Source organism: Zootoca vivipara, chromosome 11 (assembly GCF_965207765.1).
Source record: "Zootoca vivipara chromosome 11, rZooViv2.hap1.1, whole genome shotgun sequence".
Taxonomy (NCBI): Eukaryota; Metazoa; Chordata; class Lepidosauria; order Squamata; family Lacertidae; genus Zootoca; species Zootoca vivipara.
In genome coordinates, this window is record NC_142594.1 from 11786356 (window position 1) to 11803403 (window position 17048).

The following is a 17048-nucleotide window of genomic DNA, read 5'->3' on the forward strand; positions in this document are numbered from 1 at the left end:
GAAGCAAAACTCAGTACTTTTATTCAGGGCAAAATACTGCTGGTGCTATTAAGAGGGGAAAATGTTGTAGCACCTTTTACAGACGTAATTCGAAGACCGTACTTTCACAACCCCTCCTTCCTCCACACCTTTTAGCTGTAGAATATTCATTGTAAACTGAGCAGGCAATTTTTGCTAAAAGCGTAGGGTGTTAAAAAAAATGGTGTTGAATGCACACATTTTTTTAAAAATCACACTTTTTTCAACACATGACACCGGCAGAGGATCTTTGAGGAAAACCTCAAGAGTAGCAAATTAACATGAGGTTCTTTCTTATTATTATTGCGCAACACCAGATTCCCACAGTTGTTGCAAAAGAGGTTTGAAAGCTGTTCCCACAACTGCTTCATCTCTCCACACTGCTGACAGAGCAAACCTCTACAAAGCTTCTTAACTGCTTACATTGTTTTGCATGTTGTTTTGCCCATAGGTGCACAAGCATTACAACCAGTAGTGTTAATTGGAAACTCCCTAGAAGAGCCATTTCTGCTCTGCCTTTGATCATATTTTCTCTGCCTTACCCCTGCTGACTTAGTTTTTTGATGTCACAGATGCCCTAGTCTGGTGGATTTGGGCCTACCTGTCTGATGTCAGAGCAGTTAGCTTTGACCAGAAGAGCATTTTGACAGGGCCTTTTGAAACTTGCAACTTCTGAATTTTGAGGTCTGTGATCAAGCTACATAAAAGTTAAGCCCTTCTGGTTCTATTTGTTTTGGAGCTTCCAGGTCAGTGTTCCCCAAACTCTGGTTTCCAGCTGTTTTCTGACTCCAGTTCCCATCATCCCTGACCACTGGTCTTGCTAGCTAGGGGTGATGGGATTTGTAGTCCAAAAACAGCTGGAGACCCAAGTTTGGGAAAACACTGTTCCAGATGGAAATGGGTAAGAACATACCATATGTATTTGTGAAAGCAAAGACCAGAATACAGAAACTGTCAGTCTGTCTGTCATCTATCTACCTGTCTATCTATTTTTATTTAATTTATATACCGTTCATATACAGGGTATATGAAACGCTTCCTTATGTGGCCTTGAAATGAGGATGAATGTGATTTTGAAGGAAGAAAAATCCCCTTATAGTTGAGCCACTTTGTTCGTTTGGCAATTGGCAAAAAGAAAATAAAGGGGGTGCAACATTCTACTTGCTCACATCAAGCTTTCTAAAATAGTAATTAAAAAAAATTAATCTTTGAGCGCTGTTAGGGTAAACAGATTATAGAAATGAACAGAATGTGCTTCAGATAAGTGAAACAATTTTACCTCCTAAAAGCATGTTTGCTTGTTCCCAGCTATCTGTCTTTATAAATAAACTAGTGCATTGAACCCTTATGCTTTTTATGTTTGGAACTATGTTTTTCCACCAGCGTGGTTTCTAAAACAAACCATAATATACACCTGTATATTCTCTCGTGGGCGTACTCTATTTCTCCCATGCTTGGATTACAATTTAAGTGTTATGGAGTCTTCATCTGACCTGTCTTGTGTGTGTGTCTTTTTTAGGAACCTGCGTGAAGTGCAACAAAGGTGTATATGGTGCAAACCAAGCTTGCCAGGCAATGGGGAATCTCTACCACGACGGATGCTTTACCTGTGGGGCATGTAGTAAGTATCTGTTATATCAAGGAAAAGCTTCTCTGTTTACAGGCTGGAGGAGATTTGCAGAAAACGTGTGCCTTGCCCTGGAAAAAATGAGCACAAACCTGATGTCAGAGGTCAGCAAAGTCAGGCATCTGCTGAGCTCCAACACTTAGCAGAGCCTCCTAAAATGCTGCCTTAACTCTTTGTCATTTTTTTCTTTCAATCATGTGTGCACTTCTGCAGATACGCAGGAGTGGGGAGACCTAGGCCCCCTGCACTTCTGCATTCCTGGCACAATCTCTGCATCCTTTTAATTAGGAAGAGATTTTTAATTACATAGGGACCCAGGTGGCGCTGTGGGTTAAACCACAGAGTATAGGGCTTGCTGATCAGAAGGTCGGCGGTTCGAATCCCTGCAACGGGGTGAGCTCCCGTTGCTCGGTCCCAGCTCCTGCCAACCTAGCAGTTTGAAAGCACATCAAAGTGCAAGTAGATAAATAGGCACCCCTCCGGCGGGAAGGTAAACGGCGTTTCCATGCGCTGCTCTGGTTCGCCAGAAGCAGCTTTGTCATGCTGGCCACATGACCCGGAAGCTGTCTGCGGACAAACGCTGGCTCCCTCGGCCTATAGAGCGAGATGAGCCCCGCAACCCCAGAGTCGGACACAACTGGACCTGATGGTCAGGGGCCTGGTGAACTCCTGGAATATCTATCCAGTCTTCCCGCATCTTTGTCCCTTCTTTTTTATTATGACAGCCAACTTCTTCAGTCGAATTCTCCCCAGTCAAGCTGTTTTGGGGCTGGAGCCAATACATCAGGCTTCCTCAACCTCGGCTCTCCAGATGTTTTTGGCCTACAACTCCCATGATCCCTAGTTAGCAGGACCAGTGGTCAGGGATGATGGGAATTGTAGTCTCAAAACATCTGGAGTGCCGAGGTTGAGGTGGCCTGCAGTACATCATTGCCCATCTTCAGCAGCTGGACTGAGGAAAATATTCAGCTAGTGGGCTGAAAAATCAGGTAGACTTCCTCTTCATGCTGGTAGATGGGACTCTAATCAAGAATTGGAAAATAAGCTTCTCTGATGTTAGATTGGTGGTTAGATTTTCTCTTCCCCTGCCCCCATTTCATAGATGGAAGAGTAATGGTTTTACAGGGAGTTAGTAAGTGTTTGGAGTCATATAATAATAGGTTTATGGTTCTGCTGGAATTAGAGAGTGCTCCACTCTCATGGTCTCTGTCTCTTTCCATTGAGACAACTATTTTAGTCATACCTGTTTATATTTAGAGGGATGCTCATTCAGTGGCAGTAAAGGCCACCTGGCTCTTTAGTATATATACTCAGGACCTCATACCTCACTTCCCAAAATAGGGATTCCATTCTTTCTTGTACTCAGAGTTACGATAAATGCTTCAGTGTTTCCGGGAATGTGTTTAAATTTACTCGTGCCTTGCAGGCTTATATAAGCATCTCTTCAATAATAGTTGAAACACAAGCTCTTGTCATCTTACACCGGTTTCGAAGGCTTAGCGCACAGGCTTTTCAAACTTCTACTTTCAGGGAACCTTTTCATAGCAGCTTGTCCACTGGGGAACCTCTGAAACTTGCAAAGGGTTCCAGTGTGAGAGGTGGGGAGTCGGCTGGGTGTGTTGAACTCGGCACCTCATGCAAACCGAATGTGTGCCAAAGAATACACCTCATGGCTGGCATTTTGGAGGGGAAGGATGTAGCTCAGAGGTAGAGAATCAGATTTGCAAACCAAAAGCTTCAGGTTCAGTCCCTGTGTCAGGCAGCAGTGGATCCAACCCCCACGACAGGTTCTCCAGGAACCAACTGCTTTTTATTCAATATTCACAGAGAGGGGCTTGGGAATGCAGCCTCTTGGAATAATGGCATTGCCCTAAGTGAGTCTCCACCATCTCCGTCTCCTTCTTCATGTCTCATCACTACGGGTGCTTATTTGTGTCCTCTGCCTTTGAGCTCTTTGCTCTCCTACTTTAAATGCTCGCTGGGTTCTGGGAGGGGGGGTCTGGAATGCTTTCTAAAGATGCTATGTCCATCAGCTGCCCCCCCTCTGGTGCTTCTTCTTCTTCCTCTTCTCCCACTAATTCCCAGCTTCCCTCCTCATCTGCCTCTGAGCTGTGATCTCCCTCAAACCCCTGTTGTAATTCTGAACTGTCGTCGTCTTCTCTGGAAGGTTCAGGCTGGGGAGGCGGTCTCTACCATTCCTCCTCTGCCCAGTCCCTGACACCCTGGCATCTCCAGTTAGGGCAGGCATAGGCAAACTAGGCCCTCCAGAGGTTTTGGGACTACAAGTTCCCATCATCGCTGGCCACTGGTCCTGTTAGCTAGGGATGATGGGAGTTGTAGTCCCAAAACATCTGGAGGGCTGAGTTTGCCCATGCCTGAGCTAGGGCTAGGAGGGAGCCCTTCCTCACACCCTAGAGAGCTGCTAGGCAGTATAGGCCAGATGTAGGGAACCTTTGGCCCGCCATAGGTTGCTGAACTACAAATCCCATGATCCCTAACTGTTGGCCAGGTCCTCTGGGGCTAATGGGAATTGTAGTTCAGCAACGTTTGGAGAGCCAAAGGTCACACCTGGTGTAGACAGTGCTAAGCTAGATGGGGGAAAGGGTTCTGACTCCATATAAGCTCCCCATGTTCCTATGAACACCACTACTGGTGGACAAGCTGTCTTCCCAAGGGGCTTGTCTGCTTTTAGTGAACTTCTCATTTGGGAAACTGCCATGTCCCAGGCCAGATGACTAGTCCAATGCATCCAAGTTACAAGAAAGGAGATTCTGACTAAACATCAGGAATAACTTTCTGCATGTCAGTGGAGCACATTGGCATGAATGACGCTATCTGATATCTATAGATTCCCTTTTAAACCTAAACTGCTCCCATGTCCTCATCTTGATTAGACTCCTGTTTAAAAATATTTAAATAAGTGGGCTTAGCTGCCCAGAGCTACAAATGTTCTAAATTCTACACTATAAATAGGTTGCACCCTTGGAAGTAAACCCCATTTATTTCAGTCGCACTTGCTTGCAAAAAAAAAAAGTATGCTTAGGTTTGGTATTTATATGGGGATTTGTATTTTGGCATTAAGGATAAATATGCACTGCATATATAATTAGTATTATTCTGTATCAAATGAATGTCAGAGTTAATCCTCTCTATGTGGATGGGACTCTTGCCATGTTTTCCTAGCCATTACAAGGGTGTTGCCCTCAGTAAAAATGCAGGTGATAGATCTGCGACCTTAAAATGCCCAAGGAGTCAGCAATCAAATTGGACCTCTCAGGCTTATTTACATGGGCTTCTTGTGAAGGACACCTGTCCTTCCTACTTCATATGTTTTCTACAGAAGATTGCATTCTACAGAATGCACCTAACTCAGTTGCCACATAAACTCGTGTCGCCATCCTGTGTACAGGAAGTCGTTTTGTATTCTCTCTTGGACAGGCTTTTATAACTTGAGGGCTGGTTCAGGAGGCAAGAGCTATGGCTGAGGACTCCAGGACTTGGGTTTGCTCCAGGAATTGCTCATGGAACTGGCTGTAACAACTCATCAGCTTTCCTCTGACGCAAACCCTTTCTTTGCACAAGAGAAAATGAGGTCACATCCCTTTTTGCATGTGGCTGCAGAAGCAGTTTTTTTGCAGTTCAGCAGCTTGGACATACGGCTTGCTGAAGGATCAGTAAAATCGCTCTCCTGGACGCAGGCCATAAAATTCACAAGACAGGTACCACTTTACTGCGTCACAGAAATAAGCATTGAAAACCATGCAGTGTATCGTTTCACCTGCCAGAGACCCTTTGACCCTTTGGTACTTGTAGTCTAGTTTCACACATTTGCTTGGAACGCAAACTCTTCCCAGCGATGTTGTATAAGCCACATAGACTTGGCATTTTTGTGTCATATGTTTCTCATATTTTGAGCTGTCTTGAACCATGATAGGAATGACGAGGGACAAATAAAAGAAGTGCAGAGGAAGTACTTTAAATGACTGAAAGAAATTAGGAGAGGTATAAGGTTTAAAAACGAAAAACAAGATGTTTGACATGCAGTGGGAACTGATGTTCCAGATGTTAGGTAAATCATAAAACCCACAATTGGAGCCTGACGTTTTTCACATCTTGGAAAAGGGGGTGAGTTATGCCAGCAAATAGAAATGGTAGATTTTTGTTCCTTTGGTGTTCTGTCCTTAATAACAGAGGTGAGAATGATTGTTGAGGAAAGGGATAGTACGTACCTTCATCAAAGAAGGGTTGGAGTTTTTTTGTAACATAGTTCTTATTCATTTTCATCTTTAAACAGTTTAACATGGTTGTATTGATGTATCTTTGTTGACATTAGAACATTATACTTTCGTAGCATTATACATGGCTTCTGATGTAATGCTTATACAGGTGAGTTCAGGTGAGTTTCCAGGAAAACGTTGGAGAATGTGACATAAGCAACGGACCTGGTTTTGTTTCACTAAACAACCCCCCCCCATATACTTCTGAGGTGGAAAAGTGGATTTAAATTCTTTTAATTAATGAAAAGCCCCTTCACACTCTCCCCCCCCCCCGGGAGATGTTGACTCAAAGACAAAGCTAGATTCACCATAAAACTCATATCATTCCAGGGACCTTCACCTGGAATACAGTTGGGATGATTGCCATCCGAATTAATATTTAAAATATTATTTTCACAGAACTTCAAAAATTTCCCAAATCCCCACTGTACGTTGTTGTTGTTGTGTTTTTTTTAAAAAAATTTGTTGAGTCCCTAGCTAGTTATGTTAAAATCTTCGGAGCTCTTACTCAAATGCTGATGAGAGACATGTTCTCTTGTCTGGCTTGTTGCCTTGGTTTCTTTTTGAACTAGGGTAATAAGCATGGGCAGAACCAGTACAAAAATAGGAAACAGTCAAAAGTGCAAGGGATTGATGCAGACCACAGGGAGGCTGGCAACCAATTCGCTATATGCCTGATGTGGCTGCAGGAGCATGTTCAGACCACATAAAACATCTCCTTTGACATAACTGAAACGGAGTACCACAGCATCCAGTGGAGTTAGGTTCTTGCTGGTACTCTGAATTTTATATTACAGAGGTCCAAAGTCCAAAATTCATTTTGATTACATGGGCCCTGCTGTCCACAGGATAATAAAGAGTGGCATCTAGAAGATAAAAACATGCTACCGTTAAGTCTTAAGTATGAGGGAATGAGAACTGTTGCTTAAATGGATCAGCCATGCACAAACGACAGGCATCAAATCTTTAATTACAAACTGCAAAGGGAAAACGTATCCTGTAATTACAGTCTGTAAAAAAAGGACAGTAGAAATACCAACGTGGTTATTTCGTGCATGAACTCTGGCTGGCAGTGAAATGGATGAGTCTAGCAGACAGTGGACTTGAAGTATTGCTAGGAATCAAGAGTTCAGGACCAGCCTCTCTGTAGTAGTAATTAGAAGTCTCTGGAGAAGCCCATAAATTAAGCTGTCTGACATTTCTATGAGAGGACATCATAGTAAGCAGAATTTACCCTCAGTGCATGTCTTCAAAGAGGTATGCAGGTGGTCTGATGCAATAAAGCACAACCTCTGTCTCTTGAGAACTGTATGATACCTCTCAAGTAAGAGAGTGTCTTATATTTCAGGATATCACAGCTTCATAAGAACAAAAAGAGCCTCAATTTAGAATCCTGCAGCTCCACACATCGCATTGCTTTAGGCTGAAATCCTATAACCACTTACTTGGGAGTAAGCTCAACTTAGTGGGGCATATTCTGAGTAGGCTTCCACTGCCTTTTAAAATTTATTTTTAACTGTTAATTTGGCAGCTGCGTTGGCTCCAGTCGTCTGCACTTCAATTTTGTAATTTTTACATTCAGACATTTATGCAAGGCAGCACAGTGAGGCAAAAGACTCTTGGGATTAGCCCCCTATAAAGCTGTAGGCTTTATATCCAAGATTTGATATTCTGTAAAGCGGTAACAGAACATACGGTAATAAACAGTGCAATTTGCATCGTTCTGTCACAGCCACATCGTTGCTGCCAAGTTTTAAGACAGGCACAATGCAGAATTTCTGTTAAGTGACTTGTGTCTGTCACATAAGAGGTAGAGCTATCCAAGATATGTCCTTTTTTTCCTAATGAGAGCTTTCATCACCCAGAAAAAAGTATTGGCTGTAAAAAGCCAAAAAGCTTTCGGACAGCTTCTTGTTTTGATAACCGCTTGGGCTTTTTAAACCATTGAATTGAGACCCAACCGGCTTGGGTTCCTGGGGCACATTTTCTTTTGTGACTTGCAGGCTAGTCCTTGAGATTTAGACCCAGAGTTTTCAGGGACATCTTGTAACGTTCCAGTAAAACTTCTTCCCCAAGCGATATAACTGTAACCCTGCTTTTCCTTATTATCAGTAACAGGAGGGTTGTTTCATATGTTACCCTTTTCGCTGCATAGAAGGATGGAAAAGTTCTCTGTAAATATGGAATTCAGTGCCCAGAACACAGAATATGATCCATCCACATTATCAGGGAATAATTTGAGCTTAGTTTTATGAGACGTGAGCCCAGGAATCAATTATGAAACCAAATAATATGTAAAGTAATAAAATGGCTATGTGCAGATCCAGTTGGATTCTGATTGCTCAGTGATTTATATATTTCAAATATCCCAATAACGGAGATATTCTGGAAGAGCACTGTTAGTTGCCCCTGCCCCGCTGACAGGCATATGCAGATGTTTAAAATGTCTCTTGAGTAGCCAGTCATTTTAATGATCATTTTGGCTTGAATGTTTTCATGTTGTTGTACACTGCTCTGGTTTTTTGCAAGGGGACGGGGTATATAAATACTTGTATAAACAAATGAGCATGCATCCTTTCCTTCATTGGTCAGTCAGCATTCCTAGGGTTTCTTACGAAAGGATTTTTTTAACATTACAAACGTTGCGAAACGAAACCACAAAATAGCACGACTTGTGATAAAGAATTGAAGCAATAAAAACACACATACAGCAGCTTCAAACCGTGCCACTCGAAAAGTTGGCAGTGTATAAAAGCTTAGGAATTTTTTTAAAAAAACGAGATTTGCCCAGTACTGAAATGATAGAGTTAGGTGTTGAGGCGAGTCCCCTGGGGAGCACATTCCCCAAGCCGGATGTTATCACCAGAAGGGCTTTCCCCTAGTTTGGTAAGGGAAAGGGAAAGGACCCCCTGGACAGTTAAGTCCAGTCAAAGGCGACAATGGAGTTGTGGCGCTCATCTCGCTTTCAGGCCAAGGGAGCCGGCGTTTGTCCCCAGACAGCTTTCCAGGTCATGTGACCAGCATGGCTAAACCGCTTCTGGTGCAACGGGACACCATGACAGAAACCACAGCGCACAGGTTTTCCTTCCCGCCACAGGGGTACCTATTTATCTAATTGCACTGGCGTGCTTTCAAACTGCTAGGTTGGCAGGAGCTGGGACACAGCAATGGGAGCTCACCCCGTCGTGGGGATTCAAACTGCCGACCTTCCGATCGGCAAACCCAAGAGGGTCAGTGGTTTAGACCACAGTGCCACCTGCGTCCTGGTTTGGTACCTACCTTGGGGAGCAATCTTAACCCTGGCTCCTGACCAGCGGGGCTACCCTGCTGAGTGTGTCCAATGGGGAAGAAGGTATCAAGGAACTAACAGATTGCAGGTCACGTGACAGTGGTGGGTCCAGCTTGGGTCCAAAGCATTGCGCCCTGGAGCTCTGCACTGAGAGAGTCATGCTAGCTTCCTTCTGCGGGTCAAGGCTGGCAGTGACCAGCAGCAATGGGCAGAGGGACAGCTGTGCCCAGTGCAAACCACCCTTCCCTGGGACAAAGGGTCTTTGGGAGAGTTCCACCTGTTGCATCCTCTGCTTGTATATATTCAGATCCAACGCTTCTAAGTGCCTTCCTTCTTCAGAAGGCTTACTATCAGTGGAGCAACACCAGATACAACCTATGCAATTTGGGTCTTGCATTGGGAATATTTAAAATTGCAATCCATTGGTAAGGTGGACATTTACAGAATTGCTTTATCCCACAAGGACTGAACATCTATTTTTTCCTGCCTTGACGAGAGGCGCCATCTGGTGTTAATGTGATGAGCTAGGTATAGGGAAATGTTTTATCTCCTGCTATCTGTATACTTTAATGCATTGTCTTTAACTGGTGAATTGTGACATATTTGGTCACGGCCCTTGCCTAAAATGGATTGCGATAGTAGCGCTGCTCCCATTTTATTTCGTTTTTTCAACGAGCTTTTCATATTTTATAATATGAAGAGAAAGTTGAGGTGAGTGGGAAGGAAGAATAAGATGGACGGAAGTGTGGGGCTCATGTTACAGGTTAGAGTCGAAAGCCATCACCAGGTTAAATGGTGCTCTAAAGTAGGATCATAGAATTGTAGATTTGGAAGGGATGCTGAGGGTCATCTAGTCCAACCCCCTGCAATGAAGGAATATGCAGCTGCTCCATATGGGGATCGAACCTGCAACCTTAGTGTTATCAGTACCACGGTCTTAGCAACTGAGCTATCGGAGCAAATATTTTCTGGGTGCATCTGTGCAGTATAATGACCTCACAGGTCCTAGCTTGGAGTTAAGGCTATAAATTAAAAAGCCCTGAATGGTATATAGCCTTTGCTTCTTCATACTCCAGTTCTGCGGTAAGGAATTGTGGATGCACATTAAAGCACAGGGCAGGATCACGGCATCTGTCCTAGCATTTAGTTGCATCGAAACTGCATCTTCATTTCTGGCTTCCATTGGTGTCATTCAAATGTTTTATTTATTGGTCTTTGATCATTTCCCCCCACCCCCCTTTTCCATTGCAGGTCGGAAGTTGAGAGGAAAAGCCTTTTATTTTGTTAATGGGAAAGTGTTTTGTGAAGAAGACTTCCTGGTGAGTAAGCTACAGGCTTTTGCATGCTGTTGCCCATGGAGGGAATGCTAAATGAGGTTGAGGATTGCAGGGTGGATAACCCACTGGCAATGGGTCAGGTTATGTGTCCTACGTGTTGCTAGAGTGATGAATTTTTTTAGAAATAATAATAATTTAATAATAATTTATTATTGATACAGCACCCATCTGGCTGGGTTTCCCCAGCCCCTCTGGGCGGCTCCCAACAGAATATTAAAAACACAATGAAACATCAAACATTAAAAACTTCCCTAAACAGGGCTCCCTTCAGATATCTTCTAATTGTCAGATACAGTGGTACTTCGGGTTACAGATGCTTCAGGTTACAGACGCTTCAGGTTACAGACTCCACTAACCCAGAAATAGTACCTCAGGTTAAGAACTTTGCTTCAGGATGAGAACAGAAATCGAGCAGCAGCGGCAGCGGGAGGCCCCATTAGCCAAAGTGGTACCTCAGGTTAAGAACAGACCTCCAGAACGAATTTAATTCTTAACCTGAGGTACCACTGTAGTTGTTTATTTCCTTGACATCTGATGAGTAAGGCATGAATTAACACTTCTTCTTAACTGTTGTGTCTGATTAAGCACCTTTGTGAAAGCAGAGAGGATCTTAAATGAGGCAATCGGTGCTGATGACTCCCCCCCCCCCCCCAAAAAAGAATTGCAGCATTGTGATTTGCACTTTTCCCTTACTTGTCCTTACGGACTGAAATGTATGTGCAAGATTCAAGTATAGATTCTAGATTTTTGTTCACGCGGTCCTCATGTATACCTAGGTTAGCTGGAAAATAAATAAATAAATGATTTTTACATCTAGGTATATTGCAGATATTAATATTGCACAGTTTAAAGTGACTGGATGCATGAAAACTCCTTTTTGGAAATGAAACGTCGTCAAAGGCCCATATGTTTAATTAAAACTTCACTTGCCGAACTTTCTCCAAGTCAAAACCAAAACATCTAATGTTACATCCAAGCAGTTCCGTAAGACATATGCCAGTCCAAGGCGTAGGCTCAGCATCTTATAAATTACGAAATATTCCAAACAGGGGTCTGTCTCTCCTTTCAGCATCCATTTTGCCTTGAGCTGTTTTCATTTGCATCCTCGCTCTCACATTTGCATCTTTACTCTCACCGAGTTTGAGAAGAAAGCCTTCAGCAGCCACACTTCTGAGATAACAAACTTGAAATGTGATCACTCTCATGTGATCTAAGGTTAAAACACCAGGTCAGAGCTACCTGAGAACAACAACAACAGTTAATAACCAACCCATTAAGGAGGCCAGAGACCACTTCTTGCTCTTAGCTTCAATGGAATCTTACAGTTAAACCCTTTCACCAAATCCCATTTCAGTGTGAATTAAACCAATTATACTTCACATAGCTCACTGTTTATTCATGTTGCTTTTACTACTAATGATTGGACTTTATCTATAAACTGAGTGGCAGTAATTGGACAGTCGTATATTGGCTCCATAATATATAATGATGAGATTATGTCTGAGATATAAAGGAGCCTCGTAAGTATGTGCTTGTCCACAAGGGTTGTTTATATACCGTGTTATTAAGCTGACAAGTGGTTTTCGAGCCAGCCCTAGTGTTCACATATGTTATTTCAGCAGTACTTATCCAACCTACTGAGGCAAATGAGTGTCTATGAGGTCGAGTGGCTTGCCTAATGTCTTTGTTGCTAAAATGAGGTTAGAACTGGGGACTTTGCTATTCATTCTCATTGTCTCTTCACTGCGCTAGCACTTGGGAATATGTTTTTTTTTAAAAAAAATGAAGGAAGGAAGCTTTTTAAAAATGGAATAAGCTGGGGTTTTTTTGGGGGGGGGGTCATGTGCCCAGAGATATTATAGTGGCTATGCACCCTGGTCAGCTGGCCTTATTCCAGTTAAGAAATTAGGAAAAGGTTGCTCATGCTTTTAATCAAAAGTTTTAAGCAAACTTTCTTTTCCCGCTACAGTATTCAGGCTTCCAGCAGTCAGCTGACAGGTGCTTCATATGTGGCCATTTGATCATGGACATGGTAAGTGAACTTTGTGTGTGAAAAACACGCTATGGAGGGAAAGTCCTAGTAATTTTAGAATGACGTCCTAAATGGAAAATAAAAGAATGAACTGTTGTTGCTGTATGCCATCCACTTCTTATTGGATGAGGAATAAGGAAAATGAGGAAAGCAGACTAAATCCAATCGTGTGCATTTTGTCTTGTTTATAATTTTTGTGTGTGCACTTTCTAAGGTGTGCAGATGCTCGCATCCTGTAAAGCAAGATATATGGTAGAGTGCTGTTTTTGTTTTTCTGTAATCTCTTGTGATTGCACATGACTCTTAATGCTTCCTCTGTAGCCTCTGTTGTCGTCTGATTAACGAAACCCTAGTCAAGGAATCAGGCGGGTTTTAGTCAATCACTTAACTAAATGGTTCTGCATAAACTTGTATGCCAGAAAAATCCAGGTGCCACATGCAACTTCCAGCCTAACTTGAAGCAGCGAACAGCTGGTTGCTGTAATCAAGAGCAGCCCTTCGGGGCATAAAAATAATTAAAAAAATCTTACCTGAGTTTTCTCGCAATAGTTGTTTGGAAATTCTATTCTCTTTTCCTGTGTCCTGATTGAATTCACTCTTGCTGCCTGCTCCCTGTCTTTTCAGACTGGATGCTGTTTTGCTTGCTTCAAATTCCATCATAATTACGACGACAGAGATTTTCTCTGTCATTTCTGCCTCTTGCCAGTAATTTCCTACCAAAATTGCTCAAATTAATTACAGGACTCCTGATGTTATGGCATGGTTGCTGTGAAGCAGAGCACCATTAAGGGAACAATTCACAAACATCCTTATGTTGTAATTGTGATACCGGTATATTCCTTACACTCCTTTGCAATTGTTTCTGTATTGCTTTTTTTTTTTTACTGAATGCTCAGAAGCATTTTCCTGTTTCTTATTGCAGATTTTGCAAGCTCTGGGGAAGTCGTACCATCCTGGCTGCTTTCGTTGTGTGATCTGCAATGAATGTCTGGATGGAGTGCCGTTCACGGTAGACAGTGAGAACAAAATCTACTGTGTCCGAGATTACCACAAGTAAGGGGGGGGGATCTAAACAGACTTGGCTGCAAGCAAGAGCTGCTGAAATCAATGTGATTTGCTTGCAAGTAAATATGTGTATTCACAGGAAGACAGCAATGCTTGCTGATCATGAGGGTGCATCAAGTAATGGAAAAATTCTAGCAACCTATAGTCTCTTTTTATATTGCACAAACCTAGACAGCATCTTAAACAGCATCTTAAAAAGCAGAGACATCACCTTGCCTACAAAGGTCCATATAGTTAAAGCTATGGTTTTCCCAGTAGCGATGTATGGAAGTGAGAGCTGGAGCATAAAGAAAGCTGATCGCCGAAGAATTGATGCTTTTGAATTATGGTGCTGGAGGAGACTCTTGAGAGTCCCATGGACTGCAAGAAGATCAAACCTATCCATTCTTAAGGAAATCAGCCCTGAGCGCTCACTGGAAGGACAGATCGTGAAGCTGAGGCTCCAATACTTTGGCCACCTCATGAGAAGAGAAGACTCCCTGGAAAAGACCCTGATGTTGGGAAAGATTGAGGGCACTAGGAGAAGGGGACGACAGAGGACAAGATGGTTGGACAGTGTTCTCGAAGCTACGAACATGAGTTTGACCAAACTGCGGGAGGCAGTGCAAGACAGGAGTGCCTGGCGTGCTATGGTCCATGGGGACACGAAGAGTCGGACACGACTAAACAACAACAACAACAACAACAATATAGTCTCATCATCTTCTGCCCTTAGGATAGAGATGAGCAGATTTCAGGCTTCTCGGATCTGCTAGAATCCCAACCAGTCAGGTGCAAATGACACACAGTTAGAATTAAACAACAGGGCCCAGGAATTCGTTTTGAAAACCAAATCTGCTTAGTCGCTTCACACAAAAGGCCACACCTGGTTAGTTTTCTTCATTTGTGCAGCCTAATTTAGGTGCAACAAGTAGTTAGCTGTTCTCAAAACAATTTGGAGTCGGGGAACCCTTGCCAATCTATTGCAGCAAAATGATCAAGAGATTCCCAGTAGATTCCAACCTCCCTTTTGCCCCCTTCTGCTCTAGGCGTCCCACTGCACCAGCCTTTTCCCATGCTCGCATTTTCACTAGAACTGGGAAAATGCAAAGTTGGGACCTCGGTGTGCTTTGGAGAATGTGCAAAGTGTTCAGTGCCCATTGAAACAATAATTTTAAACGATTCAAATCTGGTTTCTCTTTCATGTTTGTAACTTGCCACTTTTTTTGTTTTATAAAGGGTTTTGGCGCCAAAATGTGCAGCCTGTGGTCTTCCTATTCTGCCAAGTGAGGTAAGTGATTTATGTTTTTTGCTTCTACCTTTTCTCAGAAATGCTACAGACCCCCCGTTATTTGCAATAGTCTTATTCTAAGCTCTTTGTTGAAGCATGGCTAGACCACCTACCCTTAGGTCACTTAGATCATCTGAAGAACTTCTACTTATGGCACTGCCCCCTGCAGAATATCCCAGGGTGGTGACCTGGAGACTGGCATTTTTTGCCCTTGTCCCTGCATTGTGGAAGGCCCTCCCCTCTGCCATCTGTTGCTTCAGACATCTTTTGAAGACTTACCTTTTCTCTGAGCTTTCCTTGACCCATAGGATTGGACCCATTTTTATGGATATGAACCCCCTAAATCTGTTTTATTTATGTTTTTACTGTTTTCATTAGTTTTATTTTTAAAGGGGGGGTGTTGGATTTTTATATTGCACAAAGCATGTGCCACTAAAAACAACAACAACCCCCCCCAAGTGCTTTAGAAATGCTTTAAAATAAACAAATCTCTGAGAGTGGAATATTAGCAAGGCCCCCAGTCTTGTGAAAGATAGTTGTGAAGAGCTCCTAACTGGAGACAAAGGCTGCTGTGGCACTTGGAAAACTAACAGATTCCTTGAGGTGTGAGGTTTTACAGATGGATCTCTGTAGACAAGTCTTTAAGGTGCCATTCTTCTGGGAAGGGGATTTTGCCATAGTTAATGGTTTCCATTGGTTTTGATGGAATTTAGCCAAATTTTAAGTTCTACTGGTTTGGATCCTAAGGATACAATCCAACAAAAGTTTGCGGCACCTACCCCCCACTTAAATAAATGGAACTGCAGCGCTGAGTTACAATCCTGTAACCGCAATCCTAAGGACACTTGCTAGAGAGTAAGGCACATTTTAACTCAGTGGGACTTGCTTCAGAGTAAAAATCCAAAATCCTCATGCCCTTCCACCTCCAATTTGGAAAGAAAAATCTTCCTCAAAACCAGAATAAGTTATACACAGCAATCAAATGTATGTTCAGAGCCTTATGTCGCACAAAAAACTAATTTACATGGGTGTTCCTTTGCACAGAACTTCAAATGCACAACTCTCCTCCCCCTTTTTGGTATTTGCTGACCTAAAATATGTGAGCAATGCTTGGGATCGCTGTTCCAAGCAATAACACTTGAGAGTATTTAAATGCTATGGGGTATCTCCTGTAAAATTTTGTCTTTGCTTAAATCAGGGATTTTTTCTTTTTAGTGTGTAGACATTTGGTTTGTCTCACTTGGAGAGACAGCCAGAGGTTTGCACAAACTTTGTGTTTAGGCATTCGCGTCATCCTTCACTTTGCCCTAAGCAAGTTTCACGTGGCCCAGAAGAAATTCCAGATTAATTCATTTCAGCCCATTTGTCTTTGTTTTGTGCTTTAATGTTCCCAGGGATCCGATGAGACTATACGTGTTGTGTCAATGCACAAGGATTACCATGTGGAATGTTACTGCTGTGAGGTAGGCCAGCTGTTCATTACAGACACAATATAAAGTAAATACAAGCAGCAAGTATATGTAGTTTTGAGACAGTTGTTTAACCGCTAGAGGATATCCTGCACTGACCATTGGTTTGATGGGAGTTGTAGTCCAACATCATCTGGAGAGCGACCAAATTGGACACGCTTGATCTGAAATAACTCGAAAGCGGTAGTTTGTCATTCATTTCCAGATGGGACACCAGTAAATAAGGAGGTGATCCTTCTCACACGAATAGGATGTACGACGGGCAATTCTTACATATTTCCACAGTGATTTTTTTTTTTTTGCTTCGTATGGGGTTAATATGGATGTCAGGACCTTGATCCCCCCCAAGAGGTTCTTTGTTTTAGCTTGAGTGACTCAAATCAAGGCATAAACAGAAATAACACTGCCAGTGTCATAAAAACAAGAGATTGTCTTCAGTAGTCAGTTTGACATGCCTTTCAATAGGCCACAGAAATTCTGTCTAACCCCAAGCCATGCCAATTGTTAGAATAACACCAAGATTAAAGATGTACCCCCTAGTATATTTCTCAGTTTTACTCAGACTTACAGTAAGTTGGTCCATGAATTTCAGCGGGCCTAATCTGAATAGGACTAACTTGGGATACAACCCCCTGTATAATCCACGTGTAAAGTCCAAAACTCC

The 17048-nt window shown here is 42.7% G+C and overlaps 1 protein-coding gene across 1 annotated transcript in view; it reads left to right on the forward strand.

Annotated features, from left to right (window-relative positions):
• LIMD1 (LIM domain containing 1) overlaps window positions 1-17048 on the forward strand; it is a 43599-nt gene that overhangs the window by 23183 nt on the left and 3368 nt on the right. The window contains exons 3-8 of the mRNA XM_035129428.3: window positions 1538-1639; window positions 10463-10530; window positions 12518-12580; window positions 13503-13633; window positions 14864-14915; window positions 16310-16378. Coding sequence (XP_034985319.1) covers window positions 1538-1639; window positions 10463-10530; window positions 12518-12580; window positions 13503-13633; window positions 14864-14915; window positions 16310-16378 — 485 coding nt within the window. The remainder of the gene's footprint in view (window positions 1-1537; window positions 1640-10462; window positions 10531-12517; window positions 12581-13502; window positions 13634-14863; window positions 14916-16309; window positions 16379-17048) is intronic.